Here is an 18,831-nt window from a genome sequence, read left to right on the forward strand (position 1 = left end):
GGCAGCCAAGGCTTCCTTCAGCGGGGCGCTTGCCATACTGCCTGCCAGGAGGGGTCCACGCCGCTCCGGTCGGCGGGCAGGGAAGGATGTGGGCTGCCCTGCCGGGATTGCTACAGACCTGGCACAGCTCCCAGGTGGGCGCTCCCCTCCTCTGCACTGCCGCCCCCTACACGGTGGCTGGAGCAGTGAACCAAAAAGAAAAAAACCGGCGGGGGGCAACCGAAGCAGGGAAGCAAAAAAAAAAAAAAAAAAAAAGATTGACTGGAATGTCGCCCCTTGGAATCTGCCGCCCCAAGCACGAGCTTGCTTGGCTGATGCCTGGAGCCAGCCCTCACCCCATCCAAATCTTAAAAAACAAACGACAACAACCCTGTTATAAGAACATTGTGCACTAGCAAACTCCTATGGGCTTTCTTTCTTTCTCTCCCTCCCTCCCACTCTCTCTCTCATTTTTGTGGATGTAGTAGTACGAGATTATGTAGTTATCCAGGAGCTTCATTTGATTCCAAGTGCTATTCAGGGTGTTGATTTTTTCTTTTAATTTAAAATGGCTTGATCAAAATCCTATGGAATTCAAAGGAAGATTTTGCAATGGGTTATTTGGAGTTGGAGAGGGCCCTAAATTATTGCATGTGACTTGGTGTTGGCTTTCTGAAAAACTGTTTCACCCCATGAGCTGCTGCAGCAATGAAGGTCATTTGAAGTGCTCAAGCTAACAGGCTCTTTGTGTAAAAATTAAAGCGATTGTGGCAGGGCATCCTCAAAAGAGGGTTAATGACTCTGTAGCATGCTTTCCCCATTGGTCTGACATAGCGAGAAGCTGACTTCAGGGCACAATGCAAGGTCCTTCTGTTTCCTTTGCCATTTTAACCAGTACTTGTGTTGGTGGGGAGAAGAATATATCTTCTTGTTGCTTCTTGGAAAGAGGCAAAAATGGTTAAATATTATGTTTCTGTTACGTGTTGTATAAATGCCCTATGACATACTGGTGCTCATTTTACAAATAAAAATACTTCATGTTCAAAGTGTTTTTTTTTTACTTGCATTTATATTAAACCTTTATCTAGATGGTAAACTTCTAAAATATGTACAACTATAGACAAAATGTTTGAGTAATTTCACTGTTAGCCCAACTGCTAAAGCCTCTCAAAGCACAATGAGGTAAAAAATAAAGTATATAATGTAAGGAAGAGAATTACCCCTTCAGTGATGATATTTCAGATTCATGAAGGGTGACTTTTATTAAGACCTGAATTCTTAGACTCTTTTGGGAACTGTGTATAAGTTGTGGCTTCCCATTCTCAATGGTATGTATTCCTCTCAGTACACATGCACACATTCACATACTCACAGGTCCAAACAAAGGTCCACTTCAAGTGCCCTTCTCTGTTTTTAATGGGGCAGCTCTCATTTCTTTAGTTCCATAATTGACATGACTGTTGGCAAAAACAGAAGCAGCACAATACAGCAATAAACAAATATTCAACATTAAAAATTGCTATGTGCATATTTTTGCAATATAAAATATGTCTATCGTATTTATTCCAGGCACCTCACAGTAGGAAAGGAGGGACAGGGCATCCATTGTACTTAAATTATTGCTGTATTAGTGTGTGAAACAGAAGTATGGTTTATCCATGAAATGAATGGGTCTATAATTAGATATGAATATATATTTAAAAAAAAAAAATTAACGTCCGGAGCAGCCACTAGGTCACGTTCCATTTCAGTGCTCTAGAGGATCATCATGTTGCTGAATTAGTGAGAGGCTTCAGTTAGGCTACTAGATAGAGCATCTTTTCACTTTTATTACTTTCTCTTCTGTAATCAAATATTACTCAGTTTATGCTGATTAGCCCAAATTAAATGAGAGAATATTTTAAAGTTTTTACAATTAATAAGAACGTCCCTTGGACCACATTCAATTTAAGGAGAACATATCACTTTTAAATATTATTTTGAACTATCCAAGCAAAGTTGAGTTATCCAGGGTGGTTCCATGTTGCTAGATGCAACCTTGATTTTTAGTTTTTATATTTTAGTAAATCACCTTTCTGGGAATGCATTTTAACCCTGAACAAGCTTTATATACATCTCAACCACTAGGTGGCAGAATCTTTCAACAGTAACACATCTTGAACATTGAGGATACACAATTGTTACCCAGCTTGTTAATTTCTTTACTAATTTCTTTCCCAGATTGTTTGTTCTTTCTGTACGAATATTTTTACTTTGATAGCTTGTTTTTCAAAAGTCATATGCACAATAAAAAAGGCTAGCATAGGGCTATGTTCTAAACATTATTTTCCAAGTTATTGCTAGTTTCTAAAAAACGAAACTGCTTGTTTAACAGTAATCATAGGGGCTTAAAGGAAAAAGTGTTGATTTTTTTTCTTTTAGTAGTAATCAGCACTAGTTGTATGTTTCAAAGTGTTTTAAAATGGTGTTTTCCATACCTCACCCTGTTTTCTACCGTGTGTAATTAACAATATTACTAACTGATATACATGCAGCGATGTGTAGGTTATACTGCGATATACTAAGATGCAATTTTATCTATACTTAGTATAGGTAGTTGTTGATAGAATAAGCTGTTTTGTCTTCTGTTTTGTGTTTTGTGTTTTATATTTTTATTTATAAATAAGCAACTAAATGTTAAAATAGTCAGATGATGTAAACTCTTTTTGCTGACATTTGTTCCAGCAACATATTTTGAGTATAGTTTTGTTCTTGTTAAAGAATCTCAAGTCTTTGAATGTGTGGTTTTGGTTTTTTTTGGTTCATTTTTTTTTAACTTTTTTTGGAAAAATATAATTTACCTATATATTAGTATATTTTATTTGGAACTCAGAGATGGGAAAAATGTATCAGAATATATAAGTATTTCATACATTGGGCCCAATTTATCTTTGGTGAGCTTGATTTGACTTACTTTGAGATATATCAAGGATGAAGTTGATTTAGCTCAGAGAGGAAAAGATGGTTTTGTGGGTATAATTTGGGCGAGAGTTGGGACATGTGGTGCCAATGCCCAACTCTGCAGCATATTTTCTGAGATATAGAAGAAAGCAACTAGGCCCTGTTCCTGCAAAGACTTGCTTGAATTAAATGAGAATAATCATAACTTAAAGCTAAGCACATGCTTAAGACAAAATCTGTCTTTCCATTTCCTTTCTGTAAAATGTGGATAATAATACTTCCTTTTTCTGAATCTGTCTGTTTTGTCTATTTAGATTGCAAACTCTTTGAGGAAATGACCATTTCTTCCTCCTTCTAGGTACAGCACCAAACACAGTGGGATTCCAGTCTTAGGCTATGTCTACACTGCACAGATAACATCAGAGATTGGCACCTGGGTTTACTCAGCCTGGGTGAGAGTGTCCCAGCTGTGTAGCGTTACCTGTTATTGCGTCCTTATGGTTTCTGCACTTGCCTGTGAGCCTGGTGTTCCCCGTTCAGTTTAGGGCATGCCACCTATACCCTACTGAGGGCTCAAGGCATGACCCAATCAATTTAGGCACCCCCACCCAAGGGCTCAGAGTGTAAGGCACCTATCTTTACTCACCGGGCTCCAGAAGGAACCTGGTCAATTTAAGTACCCGCCCTTTCCCTTGGGGCTCAGGGCTCTACAGGTCTGTGGAACCTTTTCCTGGTAAAAGAGCCTTACATAGTTCTGCTCTAAACATCTATTTATTAGCAACACACACAGAATACATATACCAAGCAAATCTCTTATGCTCACCACTCCCAATATACAGACAGATTTCACCCATGGCCAGTCAGGATTCGTTCATCTAGGGGTTCCTGGCAATGCTGCTGCACATCACGGTCATGCAAAGAGGTCAGAGTTCTATCAGCTAATGTTGAACTGCAGTCCGGAAATGGTTCTCAAAGAGTGTTGTTTTTCATTTACATTATATAGGTAAAACTAGCTACCTCCTTCAAATTTACTAAACCTATTACCTTATCCTACACTCGAAAATAACAAAATTTTAATCAGTTAGGCACTGGCACCTGTGTGTCCTCCTTCCTGCCCAAATTCTTTACATTTTATCTTCCATATCCAAATTGTGACCTTCTCTATTTGTACAGGTGGTCAACATAAAATGCTGTCAGAGCGTACCTTACCATTTGTTGAGTTTCTTTCTGTATCCTCCCTAATTTCCCAGTGTCTTTACAACCTTGGTGGTTAGGGACATTCCTGGGGGGCCGGAGGGTGTGCTTTATCAGCAGCAGAACGTTCCTTTTTTCAGTTTTAGTGGTGAACTCCCTGAGTTTCACCCAAGGCTAGTTTAATATGGGAGGAGGGGGTGGGGGGTTAATGAGGTCTCAGGCCATATCCCATGGTTCTTTGTGTTGAGATGCTTTAGATTTTTTCCCTATCAATCGAGGGAGAATTTGTCTGTCCTTTGTGGGGAATTGTGGGAAGGGCATAGGAGGACTACCAGCACTTGAGTGATTTCGCTTGGGTCCTCATTTCACTGTGATTTAGCTTGTGTCATTACTGCAAAATGGGCGGGTTCCAGCCAGAGTTAAAGTGGAACCTAGATTCTAACCCTTACCCCCAGCCAAGTAAGCTGCCCTTGTTTTAAATTGCTTCCAAACCCAAGTCAGACTTTGATGTTTTGTGTGCATGGTAGGGGAAGGTTAAGGCTAAAACCTGGGTAAAAGATCCCAGGTTAATTGTGTAATGTAGGCTTATCCTTAGATGGGGCTTTTCAATGCTATTTTAATGCATGGTTTTATTCATTTCAGGTAAAGCTATTATGCTCGTGTTTAATGGAATTACGAAATATATATTTGGACTCCTGCAGTAGGCAAAACAAAACCGAAACCTGCGTTCAGTAATAAGTGTTTGTGTTTACAGGCTTTTGCTTGTGGGTGGCTGTGAAACAGATGAAGATGGAGTATCTAAAGCAACTAGTCGTGGAATATCTGCTTGGAGAGTTCTTTCTGGATCCCCCTATTATAAACAGGTCACTAGTTATGAAGATGATACTGGGACAGTAAGTAGCTTTAACATCCTCATTTTGCTGTTGGAAGAATATTATAGTTACTCTGGTTACATAAAGAGAAACTTTATGTAGATTGCTCTCTTTTCGCAAACCATAGCATGTTTCCATATTGGAGATACTGGCAGTATTAAGTCAGGATGACTGACTTGGGCAACTGTAGGCTGGTCAGCCTGAAATCAATCCCAAGCAAAATAATGGAAAAGCTGATACAGGATTCAGTTGATGAAGAATTAAAAGGACAAAAAAAACTTAATGTCAGCATTGTTTTATAAAAAATAGTCTCATCAAAGCTTTCACTTGTTGTCTTAAAACTATTTATTACGGGTATTGCAGAGCAGTTAGAAGCCCAGTTATGGATCAGGTTATTTTTCACCTGTATATTTTGAAAATATTTTAGTCTCTTATAGCTCAGTTTGAAATAAGCCTAATTGTAACCCTCTTTTTAGGGTTGTAGCATACATAAAACTTTCACTGGCATAATAAAACTCGCTGTAGTTAAATTGGTGTTCTCTATATGGGTACACGGAAATTAATTTCTTAATTAGCTTGTATCAGTTTAGCTTAATACAGTAAACCAATTTTTACATTTTAGCATGTGAAAAGTTCTAATGTGTATACTTGGCAATATGTATTCAATGTTCTATCATGGCATAATTTAGTGGCAAGCTGATGGTTCTTTTTATGGAAACATGCATACATAGTCCAAGTACTTAATAAGCAAATTGAACCTGTTGCAACATTTACATGAAGTGACATTTTAATACATGAATATTAAAATAATTCTTATGAATATTTTAAAATTTTCATAAAGCTGAGAGAATATTGCAAAATAATGTATTCTTTCTTGGTTGTTTCATTACTCACTGGATTTGATTTATTTTTTACTGCATAAATCAAAGACTGCCTTTAAGATTAAAGTGTGTGATACACTCCTGTTTTAACAGGCAAAGAGAAGCGGATTATTAAGGATTATGAATTTCAGATTTTACAGCAAAAAAGGAACAGAACAGGTAATACGTTCCTCCTTAACACTAGTAGCACTGTTACTCATTTAGATTCCCTTGGTTTACATGAATGAGGAATCTAATTGACTTGAAGTAACTTAATTTAGATAGATTAAAAATTAATCTGTTTAGAATTCTTTGCTGAAAACACTCTTTAATGCAATAGTAGGATTTAGCTTTAAATCAGTTAACTGGCATGAGTTATCAAATTGCTTTTTTGGGGACTTTGTTTTCTTGGCAGACTGTTGCTCTGTCACTGATTTGGTTTTTCTTCACTTTTATTGACTCGTTTCATATATTACCTGGCGTCATCAGTCCTGCTCAGAGAGACCTGATCCAGTGATTTATTGCTTTATCCTAAGTGTAACTTGTTATCCAAGGTGGCAGGTGCAGAAAGTCTTTGCTAATATGTGCAATGTGTAAGTCCCAAGCAGACTGCGAAGAGCTACAAAAGGATCTCATAAAACTGGGTGACTGGGCAGATGAAATTCAGTGTTGATAAATGCAAAGTAATGGAAAACATAGTCCCAACTGTGCATATGCAATGATGAGGTCTAAATTAGCTGTTAACACTCAACAGATCTTGGAGTCATTGTGGATAGTTCTCTGGAAACATCCACTCAATGTGCAGCGGCAGTAGAAAAGTTAACAGAATGTTGGGAATCATTAAGAAAGGGTTAGATAATAAGACTGAAAGTATCATATTGCCTCTGTGTAAATCTTGCCCACATCTTGAATACTGCATGCAGATGTGTTGTCCCCATCTCAAAAAAACGTATATTGGAATTGGAAGAGCTTCAGAAAAGGGCAACAAAAATGATTAGGGGTTTGGAATGGAATGATTAATAAGACTGGGACTGCTCAGCTTGGAAAAGAGACAACTAAGAGGGGATGTGATTGTAGCCCCTGGGGCTAGCCTGCTTGCTTGCTTATATATCTTTTCTTATGGGTTTGATTGTTTGTTTTATTATAATAGATTTGTACTAGAGTGTATTTGGCTGTAACGCAAGGAACCTACAGGCCACATCCTGTATGTTGAACTGGGAGTCACGTACAATAGAGATGTGTTCATAATGTCCATTCCATGACCCACCCTCCTTCCCCACTGTTGGAGTTTATGGCAAGAAGGAACTGGGGGTGAGGGGAGCCGGCAGCTCCCCTTATACGGCAGCATACACACACCACTCCAGAGGGTGCCAGGGCCGGTTCCCTATGGGTACCACTGAGGGCACCAGTGCATGTGGCGAGCGCACACACACCTACAATGGAATGGACATGAGCAACACATCTCTAAGAACACGAGTTACGAAAAAAGGTAACTGTCTTTTCTAGTACTTAACTGTCCTCTATAGTTAAAGTGTATCCTGATATCAAACCTAAATCTTCCTTGCTGCAGGTTAAGCCAGTTACTTCTTGTCCTACCCTCAGTGCACATGGAGAACAATCAATTTCTGTCCTTTTTATAACAACCTTTAAAATATTGGAATACTACTTTTCTCTAGACTAAATATGCCCTTTTTTCCTCACAGGTCGTGTTTTTCAAATTGCATACTTTTTTTTTGTTCCTTTTCTTTGGACTCTTTCCAATTTTTCCGCATTTTTCTTAAATGTGGTGCCTAAACTGGGCACAGTACTTCACCTGAGGCCTCACCAGTGCCGAGTAGCGTGAAACAGTTACTTCATCTGTCTTACATACAGCACCGCTGTTAACACATTCTATAATAACATTTGCCTTTTTAGTAACAGTATCACATTGACTCATATTCAATTTATGATCCCCTATAACTCCAAGATCCTTTTCAGCAGTACTGCTGCCTAATCAGTTATTCTGCGTTTTGTATTTATGTATTCAATTGTTCTCTTCCTAAGTATAGTAGTTTTCATTTGTCTTTATTATATTTCATCTTGCTGATTTCAAACATGCTCTAATTTATCAAGATCATTTCAAATTCTAATCCTGTTCTTCAGAGTTCCTGTAACCTCTCCAACTGGGCCATATGATATTTAGGGGCAGGCCTCTCTGTCTATAAATACATACTCTCTCTGGCCAACACCTGAAGCTTAGCTGGTCAGTCATTGTCACAATCAGATTGGCTGAAAAGGCTTGCAAGAGAATAGAAAGGTGTTTGTCTGTCCTGAGGAAAGAAATGCTTGGCTTCTTCCTAGCACTTTTCCATTGTCTGGGAGGTATCAAGTTAATACTGAACCCTGAATAGAAGCATTTCCTGGGCTGGTATTTCAATCTATAAATTAAAGAATGGAAAACATGAAACAGAAGTAGATTTTATATATATGTAAAAAGTTCAAGTAAGTTTTTATTGAAAGGCTAGTATTGAATTGAACTAAACTTTAATTTTACTGCCCTTGCCAGCACTAAATTTTAAAAGAGTAAAGGTTACTATTGTTGTTCACTCATCTTCAAAAGTTTTAATACCATTTCAGAGATTGTATCTTAAATACCTGAGGTATAGTTTTATTGTGATTTATGGGGGATGGAAAAAGCTGTTTCAGACTGTTGCCAAGACTCAGCGAGGCCTTGCCTGTGGAGCCAGCTGTTCTCAACTTAGATGACAAATCTTAAATGTGGTATGCCAGCCTACTGGAGCTTTCTATATTTTGTTCTGCATTTGCCCCAAGAGTAGTGAACTGTTTACTGCAGTAGCAGAACCTGCTTTACCTAAGGACATATGAATCTTTTGAGAGGCTAGATTTGGAGGTGTGTGATGTGTATGATGGCCATCCAAAGGAGCAGCAGTTGCACTGATTGCTGAGTTATGTACTGAATTTCAGAGAGGCCTCTCATAACGTTCAGTCATGATGACATTCAAGAAAGGCTCTCAGCCTAGCGGGTAGGGTTTTTTATTTTACAGTTCCGTGCAGTTTCATAACCATCTTTCTCTTCTGTGAACAAATCTTGATTTATAAACTAAAAAGGAGAGTGCAATTCATAGCTTTGCAACTTTCAGCAAAAGGAAATATAAAGCACCAGTCAGTAATATTACTGCTCTCATGCCAGTTATTTCATAAGAGTGGAAATCTACTATTTAACCAGACACCATCAGGTAGTTTAAGCACAAAATTGTAGGTGGTTGTTGTTTGTTGTAACTTTTAAAACAAGCTTGCTATCATTTTAGGTTTAAAGAATCTTATTCATTATTTGCAAGCCAAACACCTAATGTATAAGAATGGAAAGTAAAACTGATAAGCCAGTTTTCATTGTCTAAGTGAACAAAATGTAAATTTTAAATAGTTTGACATAAGATGGACGCTAGTCTAAAATGAAAGGAAACTTTTTTTGCATTGGAAATTTCAAAATTATAGCTTCTTGGCCAACTTTAGAAACTAGACTTAAAATTTCGATTGTGTGTAGCCCCAGTCATGTCCATAGTTTAAGGTTATGGAAGACAATTTCTGCCATAAGCATGATTTTAAGAATGGCCTTACTTGGTCACACCGATGGTCCTTGTAGCCCACAGTGGCTGGTGCCAGATTCTGCAGATGAAGAGAACAGAACGGGGCATTTTATTGAGTGATACATCCTCTGACTTCCACTCCCAGCTTCTGGCAGTCCGAGGCTTAGGGACACTCGGAGCGTAAAGTTGTGTCACTGGCTAATAGTCATTGATGGACCTCCATGACTTTATCTAATTCTTTTGTGAACTCAGTTATAGTTTTGGCATTCACAAAATGCCTGGCATTGAGTTTCACAAGTTGACTTTGTGGTGTGTGTATAAGTACTTCCTTATGTTTGTTTCAAACCTTCCCTGCTACTGACAGGGTCTAAACAATTCTGTATTGAAATGATGCAGACTGGAACTTCATGGTACACATGCACTTCTTTCGTTTGGGGCTGCAGACCCAGATCTCCTAAGGCCTGGTCTACACTGGGGTGGGGGATTGATCTAAGGCACGCAACTTCAGCTATGAGAATAGCGTAGCTGAAGTCAACGTATCCTGGATCGACTTACCTCCCGTCCTCACGGCGCGGGATTGACGACTGCGGCTACCGTCGACTCCCCTTCCGCCTCTCGCCCTGGTGGAGTTCCAGAGTTGACGGGGAGCGCGTTTGGGGATCGGTTTATCACATCTAGACGAGACGTGATAAAGCGATCCCTGATAGATGGATTGCTACCCGCCAATCCGGCGGGTAGTGTGGATGTACCCAGAGATCTCCGAGATGCTCCTCAGACTGATCCCCAGACCTCCTCATATCCCAATCACATCTCTTTCAAGCTGTTCCAGTTTATTCTTCTACTATTCAATACACCTACATTTAACACAGTGAATGCAGCTGGAGTGCCTGCAGATAATTCCTAGTGACTATTGCCAGCTTCAGGGGTTGTATTACCTTAACTCTATATTTCCTGATTTTGAAAAGTTTGAGTTTTGCTGACCTTGACATTCTGGAAGGGCATGAGCTATAATTGGGCAAGCTTAATAAAGTTTTCTGCCATTTAATCTATACACATTTAAGTTATATAATTGCTTAAATAACATACATTTATTCACATTCTTAATTTTTACTGTTTTGTGTTCGAAAACGGTGAATGACACATTACTTATTTACAGGATAATTAACATTAATTTTTTAGGCGTGACTAGTCAAGCTTCATTTGGATGGAAATCAAGTAAAAATGCCCCAAAACAACATTTTAATTTTTTTTTAGTTAAAAACACCTACGTGTGCAGGATATATAAGGAAAAAAAGTTTAACAAAATGTGTTTTGTATTTAAAATTAACTGATTTATTAAACAAATGGAGTGTTCTCTGTTGTAGTTAGTGAATTGAATTGATGATTTCTGGTAACAGTGTCTTTCAAGATTTTAAAACTGGAATTTCTCATTCTCTCATACTTCATTTTTATTCGTAACTTGGAAGAGAAAAACAAGCTTTCCTCTTTTTCTACTCCTAATTGGTTCTCAGTTTTGCATTAACTCGTCCTTGAACTGAACTAGTTGAATAAACTGAAATTAAGAGAATATTCTCTCTGTACCTGCAGTAAAAGCTACTGCTGTCAAAAGCTGGTTGAGCACTTCAACAAACTCTCTAGCTCAGGGTGCTTAGCCAGCAATTAACTACTAATTCAGTGGTTTAACTTTGCTCTAACTTTGGCAGCAAACATATACTACTTGAATATTGTTATTTATATGTAATTTAGATGATTTTAATAGATGATAGTAGTTTTTTAGGTTTTAACATAGGCTGTCATAATTTCAAATTTAATTTTGAAAAAAGATTTTTTTAAAAGCAAAGTGTATTTAATTTAAAATAAAAAATGTGATTAAAGTAAGATTTTGATTGAAAAAAAGTTGATCAACCCTATCCTAGCTCTAATCCACCAAATACCAATCAGATAACTGTCTCTTCCTCCTTTGTAATTTAAAAGACCCATACAAATAAAAAATTGTGGCCCTAAAATAAAGGAAAAAGTTACTCTGTATTGCAGACCTGAATTTAGCCTATTCTTACTGAGAGTCTTGGTTTTCTCTTTGCACTCTTTATTAAATTGGTTGGGCAGGATGGAGTTTTCAAGATGAGCCTTTCTCCTGATGGAACTCTTCTGGCAGCTATTCATTTCTCAGGAAAACTGACCATCTGGGGAATCCCGTCTCTCAAACAGCAAGGAGAATGGGATCAAAGTGACCAGGTACATGGACATTTAAATATAATTATTTTAATCATGAGTTTAGGTTTATTAGAGATTGAGAGAGGTTCTGGATATCTGTCATTTTAGCTACCGATACTTCTTTCCATTCATCTGCTTATTTACAAGGTGCCCTGTTTTACTGATGCTCTAATTGTAGTGTCTTCTGCAGCTTTGAAGTGAGGGGCCTTTCAGATGAAAAACGTGGTTGATATTGGAATGAGTTAAAAGTTGGAAGTGTTGAAAATAATATGTAGTTGACAAAGCCCTAAGTGTGAAGAGAGGAAAATAAACAGATGCAGGTAAACTGAAACACTGTTTCAAAACACAAATCAGTTGAGTATGTAGCCTTGCGGTGCAGTAGGCTAATGCATTAGTCTTTTACTCTTGTAAAGTGGTACTTCTCTCCTGAATAATGATACTCCAGAAGGACTTGCTTTCAAATGATGACATCAAAAAGCTATGCTCTACCTAATACAATTTATCTTAGTTTTGTAAGCATGAAATTCAGTGCAATAAAAACAACCATGGTCTTACCTAATCTTGAAATTAAATAAACTCCTTATTACTTCAACCGTACAGTGTGCTGGAGTTGTCAGTTAATGATGAAATGGCATCTGCTTACAGTTTGAAAAGTGGCAGATCTGGAATCATGAACACAAAGAACTCTGACTTCTCTTGCCTGATTTTGGAAACCATTTCTTAAGTATTAGATACTGACATAAGCTTTGTGTCTCTCACTGCATGTGGTGTATAGTGTTCAGTTAATGTCTTTAAAAATCAGGCATGATCCATTTTATAGGATAGAGTGCACTATCTGTACTTTTAGCTGCTTTTGAAAACCAGAGTTCATATCTGAGTCTGCTCTAATTCTCCCTACTTTCAGGTGCAAGCCTAGGTGGTGGACTTTTTTGTTAATGACATGTAGTTGATGCACTGATCTGATTTCATACTGTGTACCTAGGAAAGAACATTTCACGTTTTAGGCCAGTTTGAAAAAGTACTTTGACATTTTAGCCATGCAAGGGTCTACTTGCATTGACCAGGCTGTGGGATTGTAAATAGATTTTTGTAACCAGACAGGATGTTCAGTATCCAAACATGTTAGAAGAATTGTCCTTGATGTTTTCTATCTACATTTGTATCCACAGAATTTGTTTATATATGTTGTGTATAAATGTCATTCTCATTTGTTTTAGGGTTGTTCAATTCACAGACTCACTGTTCTTTCTTAGTCTACAAAGTCCATATGTTGATGAGTGAATTGCCAACCTATTCTGTTATGTAATATCTTCAATTACTGGTTGTTCACTGCGATTTACTGTCACCCAATATTTTTCTGCACAACATGCTAGCTACTTTAGGACTCATGATATAAAATATTTTCTACTGTTTATGATCATTTTTGTAAGATGATTTAAATAACTCAGCTTCTCTTTGTCTATATGAAATACATCCAGCTGTTCCCACAATCTGTTGAACTCTCCTGCAGTCCATGAGTTGCAGAGCAGACACCATAAGCTCCAACATAGAGCTTTTGGGTTTTTTAATGCTATGTAGATACAGATTTACATTGGTGTGTGGGTTTTTTTTTTTTGACTGTTTTGATGATTATTTCCGTATCTGAGCATTGTGAGAAGCATTTGCAATTAAGTCTTCCGTAAAGATAAGTAACCGGAACGCTTACTGGGACTCATTTCATAAGGCGTACTAATATATGAAGAGGATTGCGGTTCATAAAATACTCTAAAAGATGATACTACACTCCAAATATAGCCTATGGCCGTAACAAGCCAAAAGTTTAGATGTCCACTGTCATCCTGTTGTGTGTGAAATATCTGGGTTCAAGCCTAGGAGATGCATGTTTGTGACTGCCATGACCAGATCCAGTCTTTGTTTATATTGTTGACATTAAGCAGTCATATCTGGTAATGACATTTAGGCTCCAAGATATAGTTCTAATTTACATAGAGAACAGCACTTCAAAGAATCCGTTGAAACTTTGGGAAAAGAAATGATGTAATTTTTATATTCTTTGCACTTATAAGATCTACACCTGCATTGAGATTTTGCCTCATGATATTTACTACCTATTACTCATTTGCCAGTGAAGCCATTTTCATTATTTTATGCATGTTCCAGTAGAAGGTCATATAAGAATGTATTGATGAACCTGACTTGCCTAGTGCAGAGCCTGTTTTAAAATTGTTTAAGTTGGTGTTGAATTATAAAGGATATTTCTTCTTCGAGTGCTTGTCGAGTGTCAATTCCATATTAGGTGTGTGCATGCCGCATCCACAGTCACTGTAGATTTTTTCCCTTAGTAGTATCCATCAGGCTGGCTCCAGTGCCCTCTGGTGCTATGTGCTCATGCACTGGTATAAAGGGCTTAGGCATCCCCGCACCCTCTCAGTTCCTTCTTACTGCCTGTGATAGTCTCTGGAACAACTCTTCTTGCCTTGGCAAGGCATTCATCTAGTGGTTCTGTAATATCCTCTTTTCTTTGCTAGTTTAGTTAGATTCAGTTCATTTCCTTTAGTAGTGGTGTATGTTGTTAGACTCACCGCTGCCACCATATCATAACTTTAGTCCCAGATTTGGACCTTAGCGTCCAAAATATGGGGGTTAGCATGAAAACCTCCAAGCTTAGTTACCAGCTTGGACCTGGTACTTGCTGCCACCACCCAAAAAATTAGAGTGTTTTGGGGCACTCTGGTTCCCCTGAAAAACCTTCCCTAGGGGACCCCAAGACCAAAATCCCTTGAGTCTCACAACAAAGGGAAATAATCCTTTTTCCCTTCCCCCCTCCAGGTGCTCCTGGAGAGATACACAGACACAAGCTCTGTGAATCCAAACAGGGTGACTCCCCCTCTCCGTTCCCAGTCCTGGAAACAAAAGCACTTTCCTCTTCACCCAGAGGGAATGCAAAATCAGGCTAGCCAATCCAACACACACAGATCTCCCCCTGATTTCTTCCTCCCACCAATTCCCTGGTGAGTACAGACTCAATTTCCCTGAAATTTCCCAGTAAAGAAAACTTTAACAGGTTTTAAAAAAGAAAGAAAAATACATACAAATGGTCTCTCTGTATTAAGGTGACAAATACAGAGTTAATTGCTTAAAAGAAATATGAATAAACAGCCTTATTCAAAAAGAATACAAATCAAAGCACTCCAGCACTTATATTCATGCAAATACCAAAGAAAAGAAACCATATAACTTACTATCTGATCTCTTTGTCCTTACACTTAGAAACAGAAGATTAGAAAGCAGAAACTACTTCTCCAAAGCTCAGAGAAAGCAGGCAGCCAGAAAACAAAGACCTCAGACACACAATTCCCTCCACCCAAAGTTGAAAAAATCTGGTTTCCTGATTGGTCCTCTGGTCAGGTGCTTCAGGTGAAAGAGACATTAACCCTTAGCTATCTGTTTATAACAATTCCTTCCCCCAGTTGTTTGGAGGAGCATGCTCTCGGCTTCAAACCCTTTGCCTTCTGTGGCAAGCTAATGCTGGGGAGCGACTCACACTCCAGCTGTCTGGAGTGTCTGGGGGAGGCTTATGTGTGAGAGTGTTGCCAGATCTGCCGCTAGTTCAAATGTCATACGAGAAAGGACAGGGAGGCTAGGCTAAGGTCCATCCTGATGGAAGCCGCACTCAGATGGACTATGGCGCAAAGCTGGTCAGATTTGGCACTGAGTACCTCGGCACTGAATACGACTCTGGCATCATGGGTTTCTTGGCACCTTTCCCTTTCATTGGTGTCAAGGTAGAAGCACAAAAAGCAACAGTCTGAGAGGGGGTACTTCCCAGAGCTGAGGACCGATAAACACGGGGAGTCCAGTGGAGTGCGACCTGTGTTGAGCCCCTCCTCTACCCCCTCTCCACAAGTGGCACTGTTGACTCCGCCTTGATTGCAGGTGCCATTGAGTCCAGTGTAAGACTATCAACTGACCCCCAGGAGGACATCGTAGCGCCAGTGGGGTTGTGGTGTCATCCACCCTGGAGGCATTTGCAGCGGCCGGGGACATGATTGCTGTCCCAGTACAGGCAGGGCATGTTCTGGCACCGGTGAGATCATTGAGCAGAAGGGAGTATGTTGCCCTGAGCTTCTGTCTGACACCGAACCCTCTGGTACCAACCAGAGCGAAAATGACTCTGCTGATGTCAGCAAAGACTTCCTTGCTTCGGCACTGTTCCCCAGGCCATCAGCACTGGCCAGCAGAAGCAAGGGGTACCAGTCCCACCCAAACTGATTCGTCCTCAGAGTTGGAGATGGTGTCATACACTCAACCAAGGTGCCGTTACCAGTACCCGATCTATGTCCTGTTGGATCCTGGTGCGGGTGCCCTCCCAGGCACCTGGCCTGGTGGGCAGGTGGTCTGTGCAAGTCCAATGGCCTTTTTGGAATCCCTGGGGTTCCAGCCGTTCATACTTGGGGGAGGGTGTCCAAGAGAAGGGTCCCTCTGCTTCATCATCTGGCACCCGACCTTGACTCTGGTATCGAGCCGGGTACTGATATTCAGGACTTGGAGCTATGTGATGTGGTTGTTGCAGAAGGGGAGGAGGAAGCCCCCTGCCAGTGCAGGCGACTGCCACCTCCTCCTCCTCCCCAGATGAAGCTGTGTCAGGGCTGAGCAGCTTGCTGCCGTAGGATGACTTTAGAGCTCACCAGGGGTTATTGAAAAGTGCGACTTCTAACCTAGTGCGGGAGGTGGAGGTGTTTGAAGAGTCCTCACGCAGCTTGAGCAACATCTTGGTCGCAGCAGTCCCATAAAAGGTGGTCCTACCCCCCAACGAGGCCCTTATGGGTCCCTATGCCAGACCATATCTTCTCTGGCACCCACTTCAAAAAGAGCAGAGAAAAAGTGTGGTGTCCCACCAAGGGGTATAAAAACTTCTATTCCCATCCCCTTCCCAGGTCCTTTTGTGGTTGGAGTGGCCAACAAAAGAGACATGCAAGGACTGCAAGGTGTGTCCCTCAAGCTACAGGACTCAAAGAAGCTGAATCTGTTTGGTAAAAAGATTTATTTTCCTGGTGGGTTGCAGCCCCGCATCTCCAACCAGCAGGCCTTCCTTTGGAGGCATGACTATAACATCTGGGACTCCTTGTCTGAATTAAAAAACTTGCTGACCCAGGAGTCCAGACAGAAATTCTCTGCTCTGGTGGAGGAAAGGAAGACCATAGCCAGGGCCTCCCTCTAGGCTGCCCTAGATGCCCTTACAAAAGGCTGGCATTGGCGGTGGTCATGAGAAGATACTCCTGGCTCCAATCTTTGAGACTGCCTCCGGAGGTTAAGGAGGCCAATCAGGACCTTCCATTTGAGGGAATTTCCCTTTTGTCCTACCAGATGGATGCAAAACTACCTTGACTGAAAGATTACAAGGCCACCCTCATGTCCCTGGATCTCTATCAGCTTAACTTCAGTACCCAGAAAGATAATGGAGCAAATAATTAAGCAATCAGTTTGCAAACACCTAGAAGATAATAAAGTGATAAGTAACAGTCATCATGGGTTAGTCAGGAACAAATTGTGTCAAACCAACCTAGCAGCTTTCTTTGACAGGGTAACAAGCCTTGTGGATAGGGAGGAAGCAGTAGATGTGGTATATCTTGACTTTAGTAAGGCTTTTAATATTGTCTCGAATGAACAAACTAGAGAAATACAGCCTAGATGGCGCTACTATAAGATGGGTGCGTAACTGATTGAAATAACATTCCCAGAGAAGAGCATATCATGGGGGATCCTGCAGGGATCAGTCCTGGGTCCAGTTCTATTCAATGTCTTCATCAACGATTTAGATAATGGCATAGACAGTACATTGTAAAGTTTGTGGATGATACCAAGCTGGGAGGGGTTGGAAGTGCTTTGGAGGATAGCATTAAAATTCAAAATCATCTGGAGAAACTGGAGAAATGGTCTGAATAAATAAGATCAGATTCAATAAGTACAAATGCAAAATACTCCACTTAGGAAGGAAAAATGAGTTCCCATCATACAAAATGGGAAATGACTGCCTAGGAAGGAGTACTGGAGAAAGGAATCTGAGGGCCATAGTGAATCACAAGTTAAATATGAGTCAACAGTGTAACACTGTTGAAAAAAACAAACATACATAATTCTGGGATGTATTAGCAGGAGTATTTTGTAAGCAAGACACAAGAAGTAATTCTTCTGATCTACTCCATGTTGATTAAGTCTTAACTGGAATATTGTGTCCTGTTCTGGGTGCACATTTCAGGAAAGATGTAGACAAATTGAAGCAAGTCCAGAGAAGAGCAAATAAATAAATAAATAAATAAATTTAAAGGTCTAGAAAACATGACTTATGAGGGAAGATTGAAAAAAAATGGGTTTGTTTAGCCAGGAGAAGACAAGATTGAGAGAGGACATATCAGTTTTCAAGTATATAAAATGTTGCTACAAGGAGGATGGAAAAAAAATTGTTCTCCTTAACCTCTGAGCATAGACAAGAAGCAACGGGCTTAAATTGCAGCAAGAGCAGTTTAGGTTGGACGTTAGGAAAAACTTCCGAACTGTCAGGGCGGCTAAACACTGGAATAAATTGCCCAGGGAGGTTGTGGAATCTCCATCATTGGAAATTTTTAAACACCTGTCAGGAATGGTCTAGATCAGGGGTCAGCAACCTTTTAGAAATGCTGTGCCAAGTCTTCATTTATTCACACTAATTTAAGGTTTCACGTGCCAGTAATACATTTTAATGTTTTTAGAAGGTCTCTTTCTATAACTCTATAATATATAACTAAACTCTTTTGCTGTATGTAAAGTAAATAAGGCTTTTAAAATGTTTAAGAAGCTTCATTTAAATTTTAAATTTAAATGCAGAGCCCCCCAGACTGGTGGCCAGGACCCGGGCAATGTGAGTACCACTGAAAATCAGCTCATATGCCGACTTCGGCACCCGTGCCATAGGTTGCCTACCCCTGGTCTAGATAATACTTAGTCCTGCATGACTGAAGGAGACTGGACTAGATAACCTCTCAAGGTCCCTTCCATTCCTTTGACTCTATGATACCCTTGGACCTTCAAGGAAGCACTTCAGGCCTCAGAAAATGGTCATCTTCTTGTCTCCATCACCATGCCAACACCTGTTTAAGAAATGCAGCAGGGATTGTAAGCACAGGCAATCGCCCCCTTCCACCTCAG

The 18,831-nt window shown here is 39.8% G+C and overlaps 1 protein-coding gene across 1 annotated transcript in view; it reads left to right on the forward strand.

Annotated features, from left to right (window-relative positions):
* The window catches only part of NBAS (NBAS subunit of NRZ tethering complex), a 381,747-nt gene that overhangs the window by 31,852 nt on the left and 331,064 nt on the right, over positions 1 to 18,831 (forward strand). The window contains 3 exon segments of the mRNA XM_030555399.1: positions 4,868 to 5,006; positions 5,960 to 6,025; positions 11,539 to 11,667. Of these exon segments, the coding sequence (XP_030411259.1) occupies positions 4,868 to 5,006; positions 5,960 to 6,025; positions 11,539 to 11,667 (334 nt within the window).

The sequence above is a fragment of the Gopherus evgoodei genome, chromosome 3 (genome assembly GCF_007399415.2).
Source record: "Gopherus evgoodei ecotype Sinaloan lineage chromosome 3, rGopEvg1_v1.p, whole genome shotgun sequence".
Taxonomy (NCBI): Eukaryota; Metazoa; Chordata; order Testudines; family Testudinidae; genus Gopherus; species Gopherus evgoodei.